Source organism: Pieris rapae, chromosome 15 (assembly GCF_905147795.1).
Source record: "Pieris rapae chromosome 15, ilPieRapa1.1, whole genome shotgun sequence".
Classification (NCBI taxonomy): Eukaryota; Metazoa; Arthropoda; class Insecta; order Lepidoptera; family Pieridae; genus Pieris; species Pieris rapae.
The window spans coordinates 9,297,760-9,311,736 of record NC_059523.1 but is presented as its reverse complement, the minus strand read 5'-3'; the positions used below and the strand labels follow the sequence as shown (position 1 = coordinate 9,311,736).

Sequence of the window (13,977 nt, the reverse complement as noted above, 5' to 3'; positions counted from 1 at the left end):
CGGGCAGATTCGCTATTTTTGAAATGGTCACACTGTTTATGATTTTAGAAATTTAGTGTGCTTTAGACGTTGATCAAGTGTAGTTTATTGTTTTGTATAATTTTAAATTGCGTGATATTCGTGTTATTATAATGTATAAAACAATAAAATAAACTAAATCTGTATCTTTGATTTCTATATCCAGTCCTAATAAACGAATTTTTCGCGGTAAGTTTTTTTTGTGAGTCATTGTATAAGTGAAAGTTATTGAACAACTTTAATTATTGAAAACCAGCTTTTTCTTTGTCAGAGAAACTAGGAAGTTAGCTAAAGGTAGTTTTAGGTAGTAGTATACTATTCTTGCTTGCTTGGAAGCCTTTATGTGCTAGAACTTACTTTTTCCCTGATCGCCTTGTTTTTATTGATGCTTAAGAGTTTTTTACTTACTACTTCCTATTGTATTATAACCTTGAGAGTATGAGCTTATTTAACTTTGGTTGTTGTTTAGTAATTTATATTTTATTAACCCTAAATAAAGATTTTGTTATGTGTAAGACAGATAGTGTTAGTAAATAATACAAATGGTTCATTATAGAATAAGATTTCTCTCTATCTACAGAATTAATATTTTAGAGAGGTAGAGTAATAAAGGTAAATGAATAGAATCCTGTTACACATTTACTTAGCCTTAAATGCTATTTATAAATATGTTGGGTTTATTTTAAATTGTTTAGGTCTTTATATTAACTCATTTTTGAAAAGTTTAAAGTAATAAAGTCAAAGTCTTGTTTATCTAGTTTGAGTAGTGTTTTTGTTTTATGTGACCCTTTCTTCATAATTGTTATTATTGTACATTAGTAAATGTTTCATTCTCAAGATTGCCTTGGACACAAATATGTATTGGTATACAATTATTAGTAATGTTTAATCATTTTTTAGGTAAACATGGAAAAACTAGCAATCATCCTTGTGTTAGCAGCTATAACAGTTCCAATTTTAAAAAGTGAATACATTCCACCTGGACCAAGATTTACTTGTCCAAAAGAGACAGAAAAACATTTGATCTATCCCTGTGTGTGTGAGAAAGGGACAGATGATGGATTGTTTATAAGGTGCTCAAATGCTGGGTTGGCAGTAATGAGTGTTGGTTTGGGAAATTTAGCAGGTCTAGGCCTGCCAATAGAACAATTGGTATTGCAAGAGTGCAAAATATGTCAGTATTTTTTCTATTTAGTATATAAATATTCATTGTGTATTTACTCATTTTTATTCACATGATAGTTGTCATATTTATATATAGACAATATTTACGATAACTTATGGATGATTTATGTAAAATCTCAAAAAAGAAAATTATAATTATGATCGCAATAATTTTACTTTATACTAATAATTCAATATATATTTATAATTTTACTACCTCTGTGGCTTACAATAATATAAATCAGAATTTTTGATATTATATCCCTAGATTTAAGGGACAACTTTTGTATTTCTACACTTTATTTGGTGTTTTTAACACCTGAATTTCCTTGGTGGAATGTGAGATAAATAAGTTTTTGACTGATAAATGTATTTACGTCAAGGTAAGAGCCCTGACCATTTTGCCAGCGTCTTAGATAATGTTATGCAATTTATCTAATAAAATTTCAAGGCTAGTCTGGGTTGACCTCTTTCATTTGACATTGTTATATTTTTTTAAATAAATTTATTTATATGTTGTCAATACATGGTTTTATGATAAGCTTCAATTATCATTTTAATATGCTTTACAGTAAATAATTACAATATATAAACTGGTATCTACCAAGGTACCCCAAGGTCCCACGGCTGTGAAGAAAATTACATTTTATCATCAAAAACATCTTAATCTGAGTAAGACGGTTGTAGTCCCACCCAGACCTACCAACAGAAACTTTTTTTTACAGCAAACCTGTTTGGGCCGCTGTTACATAGATCAACAGTGCGAGTTTTACATATAATAGATACTCCAATCAAGACCATTGATCAATATGCATTTGCTGGTGTTAATAGAACACTACAGCAGTTGTATATAAAAAATTCTAATATAGAGGAATTTCCTAAAGAGGCTTTTCAGGTATGATAAAAATTATTACTACTTGTTTTGTGATCTGATATTTGAAAGTATAATATAATTGTTCTTAGATGTACTAAGTATAGAAAGATTGTGGATTTTAAAAATGACTGTGACAGTCCCTTTATAACAGGATAAAATTCAATAATGTTAAATTTAAGAAAAACACTTTTAACGTATTGAAGTTATGTATTATTGTAAACTTATAATTATTTAAACATAATTTTAAATTTATCCGACGTTTCGCGTGCTTTACAGCGTGCGTGGTCACGTGACGGAAATTTAAAATTATGTTTAAATAATTATAAGTTTACAATAATACAAAACTTCAATCCGTTAAAAGTGTTTTTCTTTAAATGTGTAAAAGTTATGTTAATAAAAGACAATAATATTAATTCAATTAAAAATTTTATTTCAGATTTTAGGCAATCTGTCGATATTATCATTGGACGGACACAAGATTAAGTCTCTTGGAAAGGATATATTTGCTAACAGTCTAATTGTCGGCAAATTAGAAAAATTGCATTTAACCAATGGATTAATATCTGATATATCGCCTGATGCTTTACAGGTAATGCTAAATTATTTTCCACCCAATTTTAATTCTAATTAATTCAATATTATGTTTCATAAAATAAACCAAGCTAATACTGCTCCCTCTTTAATTATATTTTTTTCATTTAAATGGGTTCAAATAATTTTTTTTAATATAAATATTTAATAGGTTTTATAATTTAGACATATTTTCACATTTAATTTACAGCATTTGAAAAAACTAAGAACGTTGGATTTGCATGGCAATCAGTTAGTGACCTTGAAGAGAAGCCAATTTAAAGGATTGAGGGAGGCGGAGGTACTAGATTTAAGGTATGTTTTTGACAAAGTAACTAAAACATCCTAATTAAATAAAAAATTGTATTCTATATTAGAGATATTTTGTTTCAAAAGTAATTATATCATATGTTGATTGTTGACGTAAGATTTCAGCTCCAACGATTTTTGTGAAATTTAATATAATAAATAAATTTAGTATTTCGGGGACGGTAAATCGATCTAGGAATCATTTATAGAAAATGTAATATTCTTCTGTCGGTATGACCGAAAAATATTGAGATGAATTCGCCCTATTCGATTCTCGGTGTATAATAATAAACGCCTGCTTTGTGACAACAATAATTAAGTATATTTCCAATACTTCTTATTCTTAAAACCACACAGCTTACAATTTAACGTCCGTCCTTCTCAAGCGGATCGGTCCGAATAACCTCACTTATTTTAGATCGTATCAAGACTACCCTTCATTCTGTTTGTAACTGTCGGTATCGAATCAGTCAACTAACTTACATCGAGTAAAACATATAAAACAAATACAATCATCAAATAATCTATACTGTAAATTATAAATATTAATTATAAACATACTAAAATTGTAAAGTAATAACATATCATCATAAATTCGTTACATCGTGAATCAAGTACAATCATCAAAATAAAGTATCTTGTAAATTGAATATAAATATTATTTAAATATAAACGCGATTTAAATAATAAATTTGTAAAATAATAACAAGTAATCTTAAATTCATTACAATATTATTCATTTTTCATCATTTTATTAGAATGTAATTCGTACTTAAATATAATTTCCAAAAAACACAATTTAAAAAAAAAAAAACAGGTCATCCAGGTACTGTTCATTGACCGGCAAAGTGTCTTTAGCGTACGGCTCTCAACTCTGAGGGCGTGCGTTTGATTCACGGTTGAAAACAATTTATCTCTGCGCACTTAACGCATGCTACATAATAATTCACCAAAAATATTCAAAGTTCTTCCTACTAGAATTTGATAAATCCTTAATTTGATTATGTACTAATATAGTTTAATAATGTGATGACTGAAAATGTAATGTAATATGTAACTATGTATTAAGTAAATTACCTTTTAACAATGTTAGATAAAATTGCACACTGTTGGTATATTGTATTCTTGTGTAAATAAATAGTGATATGAGACACAAAGAAGGGTGACTTTTATATAAAGAAATTACCAAAGAAACGGATATTGTCTGAGGCTAAGACCTATATAGACGCCACAGGATTTATCGTATCTTTATTTACAGTTATAATAATTTAACGAAGTTAGACGGAAGCAATATCGGAGATTTGACAAAACTCGGGTGGTGTAATGCTAGTCATAATCAGTTGCCTGATTTACCTAGGTAAGTAATAACTGTACTTGTTGTAAAATGTGATTACAGGTCACTTCAATGCAATTTAAAAAGTACAAATATTTTTTAGTAATACTTGTGTTGGATAAAAACTTTCTTAAACAAAAATTTGGATCCAAAACTTTATAAAACAAATTTATATCAATATATCAATGACATTTACATTACAGGGGCATGTTTGCAAGGAATACAGTAATAAAAGTGGTACATTTGGACAATAATAAAATTAAGAAGTTGGACACCAATAGCTTTCGTGGTATGCGGTTTTTGAGGTGAGTTCATTTTTTAGATTTAGCACCAAATTATGTATAGATATTAGTTTAAATTAAGTAATAATTAAATTGAAAACAATTTTGTATAAAATTATGCAATGTCATCATGCGCTGTCTGTCAGTTGTCACTTTGATTTTGACATTTATAGTCAATATACCTCGTTTTTAAGTAAATCAAGCAAAGAGTATTTTGTTCAAAAAGAAAAATAAATTCATCCTATCCAATTTTGAGTTAATTTCACATTTACAATATTATCACTAGAAATTCATTCGTTCGTTTACAGACGTCTCTATCTACAAGACAATCAGATATCGGACGTAGGTCGCGGCACATTTTCTGCTGTCACTCGCATAGGAACTGTTGACCTGGCGAGAAACCTCATCACCAAGGTTGACTTCCAGATGTTCCAGCAGGTCAAATATGCTGAGGTGAATATGACAAGTCTCTGTTTTATTGTACAAAACTACCTGCTGTCAATTTCTGAATATCATTCAGGCCACTAGTTAAACGGCGCTGTTTATTAAAGAGGCTAGACTCTTAATAGGACGGCTAATTAAGCTAGGTAGCTGCGACGCATACCAATATTGATAAAAATAACAATATTTGTTTCAATATATTTTATGTCAACTTTATGCTGTCTCATGATAATTAACATACTCCGTAGACTTTTCAATTTTCTTTGTGTATGTAATAACCACAGGATGTGACGTAGTGGTGTAGCTACCTTGGATGCAAATAAAAAACAATAAATTTTATATGACATGAAGCATTTATTAAAAGATCTTATGGAGAGATTGAATTCTACATAAAGCTAGTGCTAGTGGAAGATCCCCTGAAACAGAATTTATTTTGCTAGCGATTTATTTTTGTTTGTTTGTATATTGTTCTTAAAGTTTAGAGACCGGGTGGGTTACACCCGGTGCATACCCCCCCCCACCCTATGCTACGTCACTGATGTGACGCCTTATAGGTCTACGGGAATTTCGTTGATGAGATCCTGTTTCTATATTAATTGTAATTAATTTTGTTTCAGATAATAAATTTAGCAGAAAACAAAATCAAGTTAATAGAAAAGCAGGCGTTCACCGACCTGTATTTGGCTACTGTGAATATTTCGCACAACGAACTGACCAGCATCGAACCTGGAGCTTTTCAAAATTGCAACAACATGACCCTGCTGGACCTAAGTCATAATAACTTGACGGAAATTCATAAAAGTGCTTTTGATGAAAATACATACGCATTTGAGTTTAAAGTGTCTTATAACCAGTTTACAGATTTCGGACAGGTAATTATTATTTTTCTAATGGCAACACTAAAACTTAATGATTTCTGTGTCTTAATAAGTGTCTTAATAAACTTAGCTTTTATAGTGTCAACGCATTACATACTTAAAACATACCTTGTTCTTAAAAAAAAACATTATCAAATTTTTTTGATTGTTGTTGTTTTGTATGTGTCTGTGTGTGTGTTTTATGTCTATGTCTATTATAAATAAATTAGAGTCGATCAGTCAGATACTCTGTAACAGTATAACATTTCTTATAAAATAAATCCTTTAAAAATTTGGTTCTTCTAATTTTCGATATTGTTATATATTTTCTTCCGGTTCTGTATAAATTATGTTTATACAACAATTGCAGATCCCCATTCACAACATGACCGGTATTAGGATAATGAACGCGTCGCACAACGCAATCGAAGTGATACCGAGGAATGCGTTCCCCAAATTGTACGAACTGCACACAGTCGATGTGTCACACAATAATTTGAAGGAAATATCCAATGCTGTGTTTCAGAATTTGTTCTCTTTAAGGTATTTATTTATTCTTCAATGTACTACAGACAGGCTTATCAAAGACTTTTATATACTTTTATTAGAGGTAAAATTTTTACGGATGAAACGTCACGAAGTTGTGCAGCGTTTTTGTCGAAGAGAAGGGAGAGACCGATTGAGAGTGAGTGAGAAAGGGAGATCGATAATAAATACACGCGATTGGTTGGTGTGTTCGTTATATATTAGAACTTTAGATGGCTGTTCTGTCGCATAATGTCTTATGCAATAAACCCAGATTTTTTATATATTTATAATATACAAATACATGGAGTGATCATACACTGATACATGATCATCAATTGGAACTTTCACCTGATTCATAATTAATTAACAAAGATGTTTCCTTCTGTCATATGCACTTTGTACGCATATGCAGTTTTTTTTAAATATTAAGTGGTCGTTAGTTGCTTAATTTCAGTTTTTTTATCAGTACTTATGATTTCTGTTTCATCATTTAATCAATGTAATCTTTGGCTTTGTTTATTGTCTAAGTTGCATTTTATAATATGGATATTATAAATAAATAAGGAAGCAACCATAGTCAGGAAAATATGTTTTTGAGGTGGGGTATGGGACAGACATTTATACTTTTCTTTATAGGTTTACTTTTTGTGTTAATGTGCTAACTTTTTTATATATTTAAGGTACTGTTTATCACTCATTGCACAGTTTTTGAATGAATAAGATTTAGTTACTCAATCGAATGTCCTGAATCGGGATTAAAATAAACAAACTCTTTACCAACAGGTGTTTTAATATTTATTTATTTATTTAATTATAAGTAATCTAACAGCTTATACTTATACATATTATAATACAAAACACTAAGACAATACAGAAAGCCAAAACAGATTACATAGATAGACAATTTATGTATAAAAAACAGAACACAAGCGAAAAAAAAAAAGAATAAAATAAAAAAAAACTGAAATTTGACATTTAAAAGCAACAAATAATACTAATAATATAACAAAGCTATATTTCTTTTCATTTACAGGTATTTAAACCTAAGCTACAACTCGATGGTACAAATAAAGCCGGCGACTTTTGGTACGATCCCTACGATATTGGAGCTGGATCTGTCGCACAACCAGTTGGTCGACGTGTCGAGAGGAAGTCTGGCCAAATTGGCCAGTTGTCGACTGCTCGATATCAGTCATAATTACTTAGAGAAGATCTTTCAAATACCTATTAGTTTGGGGTGAGTTTTTGTTAATTATTAATTTATCTTACGAGCTATAAATATTGTTACGATACGGAATCAATCAATCGCCTGAAGGGCAGGAGAATTAATCCATCGCATTTCGGCTCACTTATATATCCCTGGGAATAATCTTCAACGATATTCGAGAATTCTCTAGGCAGAATTGCTACTGAGCTAGCAATTGCTCAATTCTAGAACGATGTACTCTCTATCTCTTTCGCATATTGCTGGAACGTCTTACAGCATTCTTGTGTGTTCAGCCTGATTTCGAGAAGCTTCCGATCTTCCCTCTCTCTCGCGTATAATTCCCTCCTTGTCCCACACCTAGAAATTGGTTCTAGAATATTCCTTCATCAAAGATAAGCCTGTAAGAAAGATTCAGTCTCCTGGAAAATAGGGTAATAAAAATCTAGAAACATTTCAGTCAACCTGTCTTCGTAACAATATTATAGGCCTAAAAATAGATTTTATCTTCTGTATTGTAATTAGAATAATATGATTTTAAAATTATTAAAGTTTTCTCTCAAAGTACTTTCTGTGTGTAACATATATATAAATTGTTAGCTTTTTTATTACATGAATTGATTAAACTAGAGGAATTTATTATTTTAAATCTTTATAGATAAAATTCGTGTCGGTGCTTTTGATATCTGCTTGAACGAATTTTATTATTTTTTTAAAATATATTTAGTAGATTTATGAATAAGTCAGAAACTTTATATACACCCACTGACTAAACCAATATATATATACATATATGTATTTATTGTTAAACGCCGATTCGTAATGGGGATCAGATTTTTTAAATTTTGGAGTATTAGTAGACTCACAACAGACTTCAAGTATTTTGCGCCAGAGATAGTGGTAATAAAACATGCTATCCCTGGACGAATGCCATCGGAGTATTTCTTTTATATTATATTTTTAGAGAATTAAACATAGCTCACAACAATTTGTCTGAAATCCGTATAAACACTTGGCCAACAATGAACGCGTTGCTGAGACTCAACTTGTCGCACAACATGTTGGGAGACCAGTTGACGCACGATGCCTTTTCCGGTTTACTGACGCTCCAATCGCTGGATTTGTCTGCCAACGGGTTGACTAGAACGCCATGGGAGGCTCTGAACACATTGACCAGTTTGCAATATTTGTATTTACAGGTAACTTTTGTGTATTGCCTATGATTTGATCAGATGATCGCTGGTCGTGTCAATTTTGACATGTGTTTGTAATAATTTTGTGGTACAAAAAAAAAAGATTTTTTCGATTAATTAACTAAGCTAAAACTGAACTATATGTGGGTAAAATACACGTGCAATTAATAACCTTATCCTTTATTTAAAGTTATAATAAATTTTCAGTACAACGAACTTACGTCGCTAACGAAATCCGCGTTTGGTAATCTGCCAACGACTTTTAAACTAGACTTGTCGTATAACAAGTTGACTGATATCGCACCACGATCGTTTGATGGGATGCAGCAGCTGCTTGATCTGTCGCTCCAAGGAAACCTGTTAGAGAAAATACCGAACGAGGCTTTTAAAGGATTGGTTGCGTTGAGGTAGGTTTAAATATATTTATTTTTTCAAAAATAATAAATATTTCAATATCATAAACTTTAATTACTTTATTTTATTATTTAGCTGGCATCACTGTCTACTAATCGTTTGGTATACCTTTTTAATAAAAAAAAGGTTTTCTAAACTTGTGCGTTTTTTACTGTTTTTTAATGAAAAGGGACGTAATTATCACTCGCCGTAAAACCACAATTAGATGTATAGCACCGCACTTTAAAAAAATTATACACACTAACAAATAAAATATTGTATAGACTTAAATGTTCAGACTCGTATTGAAATTGAAAAATGTGCCCGGCCAAAAGAGTGTGTAATCTCTGACATGTCAATAAAATGACAGCTGTCAGAATTCTACGGAATTAAAAAGCGGAGTGTAAATTTACAAGATGTTTATGTCAAAAATGACGTCTTTATTGTTGCCATGTATATTATTAGCAATTTCTTTCAGAAAATTGGATCTATCCCATAACAATTTGGAGAAAATAGACAACAAAACACATGGTCTATTGGATGACTGTCTGTCGATTGAAATGGTAATATACATTTTATATATTTTAAATGATAGTTATTTCTATTATTTTTGAATCGAACTCAGGATCTCTATCGATCTATATATCAGGAGGCTCTGAATCGGAAGCCAAAATCCATTAAAAATCAGCGTTTGTTTTATAAATATTTTTTAAGGCAGGAATTTGAAAGTCCATTTCTATAGTGAATTTTTATAGACATTTTACTTTTATTTATGTATTATATTTATAGCATTATATCAGAATTCCAAAATATATACATTATAAGTATTGTTTTTCTTCTGTGTTCCTACGGGCAAAGGCCTCCCCCATTGTCCTCTATTTTTCTTTATTATCCACCAATCTCGTCCAGGTGTTTCCAGCCATTTCCGTGATTTTATGGGCCCACGTTTTATATTGCCTACCTCTATTTCTTTTATGGCCTTTTGATTGCCATAGTTATTTAAGAACATTTAGATGTTAATTTCAGATTAATTTAAGCCACAATCGTATAGGATTTCTGTCAAAGAAAATGTTCCCCGCCAGCCCCTGGATCCCCTACAGACTGTTAGAGATCGACCTGAGTCATAATGAGATACCAGTTGTAACTTTGGATCTAACTATTGGAGCGAAAAAAGTGAAGAAATTGAATTTATCCGGAAATTATATTAATGATATACGTAGCAGTAAGTATCAAAATACATTCGTAAAATACTATATTTTATTTTTTATATGTATTAATATTGTATATATATCTTCTGCTAGGGCCGCTAAAGCCAAAATAAAAAGGCATGCATTTCTATTTCCATCAAATTTTATAAAAAATATTTTTTTACAAATTAGATAAAAATTCGCTATGAATGGAATCCAGTAGCGTTGACCTAGTGGCTTTAGTGTGCGACTCTCGGATCGAACCTGCGACCTCACAGATGACCGTGAGTATGCAGGTTCGATCTCCGGCTGTGATCCAATGCTCGCTCGAACGGTGAAGGAAAACATCGTGAGGAAACCGGCATACCTTAGACCCTTAGTCAATGGCGTGCGTCAGGCACAGGCTGATCACCTACTTGCCTATTACATTAATGATCATAAAACCGATACAGAAATTTGAGGCCAAGACCTAAAAAGGTTGTAGTGCTAATATTTTTTTTGAATCGAATCCAGGACCCAATTGATACGTCCCTGGACCAGGCTTTATTACCAGGATTACTTAAACATTTATTTTTCAGATGTTCTCGGTAATTTTACTTCTCTAGAAATATTAGATGTCTCCAACAACCAACTCAAAGATTTAGTATCGAGGACAGGTAAGATTATAAGTATTTTTTTTACATGAATTTAGTGTTCTGATTAACGAAATCTGGATAACCATAGATAGTTGTTCCCCTCACACTTAAAAATCGATTTTCGTTTAGTTTTTTTATTATCTTTTCACGATTAAGTTCGTGCGTACAGAGTACACGAGTCAGAAGCTCTTTATAAATTATGAATAAAGTAAAAGCCCCAATAGATGATCTTGCATATGATCACTCCATGTATTTCTATTAATTAAAAAAAACTAAATTAAAATTATAATACGTGCAAAAATGGCAGGAAAAGCTTAATATTTTAGTCAGACGAATTCAGTTATTGAAGTCGAAAAACATCATCTAAATAAACAAAGACAAAATTATTCTCTGTCCTGTTCACACTAATACATTTACGTGTTAGGCTGTCTTACTTTTTTAGAAGTAGAGTAGAGATTATTATTACTACATCGTATTTATTCTAAGATGACTTTAATTTATTTTTTCAGCTGACTCAAAATTCCAATTACCACAGAATATAACCCACCTCTATCTGCAGAATAACTCTCTGGCAGTACTGCCCATAGACAATATCGCTAAAGCACAAAATCTTAGAGTATTAGACGTACGTCATAATGTACTGACGAGTTTTTATCCGGAGCTGATGAAATTAATAGAACACGGATTGGAGGTCTATTTTGAGGGTATGTTTTTTTAATAAACATTACAGACACCTATCCATAGAGCTAGTTAATATTAGATAGTTAAAATACATGTTACTCGTAGTACGTTTACCTGTTTCTCTTTAATAGTTAAAAGTGCAACTTTTTATAGAAAACATTTATGTATGTAAGGAAAACCCTTTTTTACCGGATTGAAACAATGTATTATTGCAAACTTATAATTATTTAACGTAATTTTAAATTTATCCAACGTAAAAAAATCAGATAAGGTGTCGGTTTTTTCTTTAAATGTATAAAAGCTGTGTTAATAAAAGACAATGCTATTTATGTATTTAGTCTATATACAATTTTAATATAAGTAAAAATCTGATTCCTCTGAGTTTTGTATAAACAAAATAAACTAAATTTTGTTCATACAAAACTGTTCTTCATACTTTTTTAGTACGTGACTTGAATTGTGCACCTGTAAACAAATATCAACTAATTTAGCCGCGGTTCAAACACGACCATGCACTAGTTTTATTTATTTTTCTTTCAGATAATAAATTAAAATGCGACTGTTTCACAAGGCCACTGAAGCACTACTTAAATAAATTACCAAAATCCAGTCTCGTTAAAGAAACAAAGTACAATAATATAATATGTGCCGAGCCGCCATCATTGGAAAATGTCAGTTTCATGAGCATAGACGAAGAGAGGTTGTTATGCGCTGGCAACATTGAATTTATGGATAAATTAAAAGAGTATGGCAATGAATATATGTTCTCTACTGAACCGGATTTGGCGTTTAGAGATATTCAGTAGTAAGTGTTTTTAATTATATTTTACTAGCTGACCTGGCAAACGTCGTCTTGCCAAACTACTACCTTTAACTCAGCGCCATCTGTTAGAATTGTATCAAATAATAAACAAATGTTAATGTTATCGTAATTTTAGTAAGGATGCCTATTTTTTTGAAAATGAAATATAGCCTATGTCACTCAGGAATGATGTAGCTTTCCAACAGTGAAAGAATTTTTCAAATCTGCCAAGTAGTTTCGGAGCCTATTCAATTCATACAAACAAACAAACAAAAAATCAAACCTTTCCTCTTTATAATATTAGTATAGATAATAAAAACAAGTATTAAATCTTCCAACTTTTTAATAACTCTTTTTTTAAAGTTAAGTAATTCTAATCTATTTATCAGATTTTAATTTTTAGATACTTTAATTTAAATTATCTTAAATACATAATTGTAGTTAAATTATATCTATATAACCTAAATTATTCAACTGTTAGAAATTATCTTACGATTTAATGAATACTTAATATAATAATATATTGATTTGTATGATTCTCATTAAAATATTATTTTTCAGTTCCCAATCTTCAATTTACGTGCATTGGTTCATATTATCAACAGAAGATGTCGCCGATTTTTATTTATTTATTCGCGATCAAAATAATACATTGTACTACAGCAAAGATGTCTCGTATAACCTCCGCTTTTTGACAATAGCCATAGATGACAACTTCAAGTCGGCGCTGAAAAATGGCGGCAAACTTGACGTCTGTATTCAAGCGAAATCGTCAAGCGGTTTCGCGCGCAAATGGTTCGACGGCCAGTGTCAAAGCATTCCTTCGAATTTTGAATCATGGCCGAAAAAATTAAATGTAGACAAAAGAAGGTTGAGCAGGAAAAAGGTTAAATATAGCTGGTTTTCGAATAATGTTCTTGGTTTAGTGAGTGATTCGATTTTGATTACTCTGTGTATATTTTTAGGTGTATGCTTTAGACGGTTATCTGACCTTGACTTATGATTTCTAGGTTATTCCTTTATAGTATTTTAAGCGCAATTTAGGTACTTAATATTGATTGTACGAGGTTGCCATATACCATTAACGATTTCATTACAAAGTTATAGTTTACTTTAGGTGCTTTACTTTTTGTACTTGGCTTTCTAGTCTATCTGTGAAAATGTAAATAAGACAATGAAAACAGAATCTCTAGAGTGGTCCTTAACTAAATCTGTCTCTCTTTCTCGTGGTAGTATTAGAAAAAGACAGCATGTCAGAAACTAATGAATTATAATGCAAGTTATTCCGTCCATTTGTGATATAATTTATTAAGAGTACCGAAAGCAATTTATTTTTTAGTTAAGTTCGTTTCTGTGATATGACAAAATGAGATCACAATTTTGGCTTTAATTTTTTAAATATTTTTATTGGTTATTTTTATATTGTTGTAAAACTGTGTTTTAAACACATTGTATTGTGTTATTTTTATATTTTTGTAATAAATATCCGCCCAATTTTGTAGAAAAT

At 30.7% G+C, this 13,977-nt stretch overlaps 1 protein-coding gene across 2 annotated transcripts; it reads left to right on the top strand.

Annotated features, from left to right (window-relative positions):
- Positions 1–52: 52 nt before the first annotated feature.
- LOC110997221 (chaoptin) lies at positions 53–13,956 on the top strand. 2 transcript variants are annotated; one of them, XM_022265271.2, is made up of 19 exons: positions 53–207; positions 919–1,192; positions 1,908–2,077; positions 2,493–2,645; positions 2,838–2,941; positions 4,194–4,292; positions 4,472–4,573; positions 4,858–5,002; positions 5,608–5,862; positions 6,218–6,390; positions 7,409–7,612; positions 8,544–8,778; positions 8,980–9,179; positions 9,644–9,728; positions 10,192–10,387; positions 10,931–11,008; positions 11,497–11,691; positions 12,209–12,473; positions 13,032–13,956. In XM_022265271.2, exons 2-19 carry the CDS (start codon positions 925–927, stop codon positions 13,471–13,473), a joined length of 3,369 nt encoding a protein of 1,122 aa, XP_022120963.2. In that variant the 5' UTR covers positions 53–207; positions 919–924; the 3' UTR covers positions 13,474–13,956. The 2 variants fall into 2 exon arrangements, with proteins under 2 accessions (XP_022120963.2, XP_045487382.1); XM_045631426.1 differs by lacking the exon at positions 53–207 and adding an exon at positions 431–630.
- The last annotated feature ends 21 nt before the right edge of the window (positions 13,957–13,977 follow it).

Coding starts and splice junctions, on each gene's coding strand:
- LOC110997221 (XM_022265271.2), top strand. CDS start 925: ATGGAAAAACTAGCAATCATCCTTGTGTTAGCAGCTATAACAGTTCCA. Junction 1,193..1,907: donor ATTGCAAGAGTGCAAAATAT/GTCAGTATTTTT, acceptor TTTTTTTTACAG/CAAACCTGTTTGGGCCGCTG. Junction 2,942..4,193: donor GCGGAGGTACTAGATTTAAG/GTATGTTTTTGA, acceptor CTTTATTTACAG/TTATAATAATTTAACGAAGT.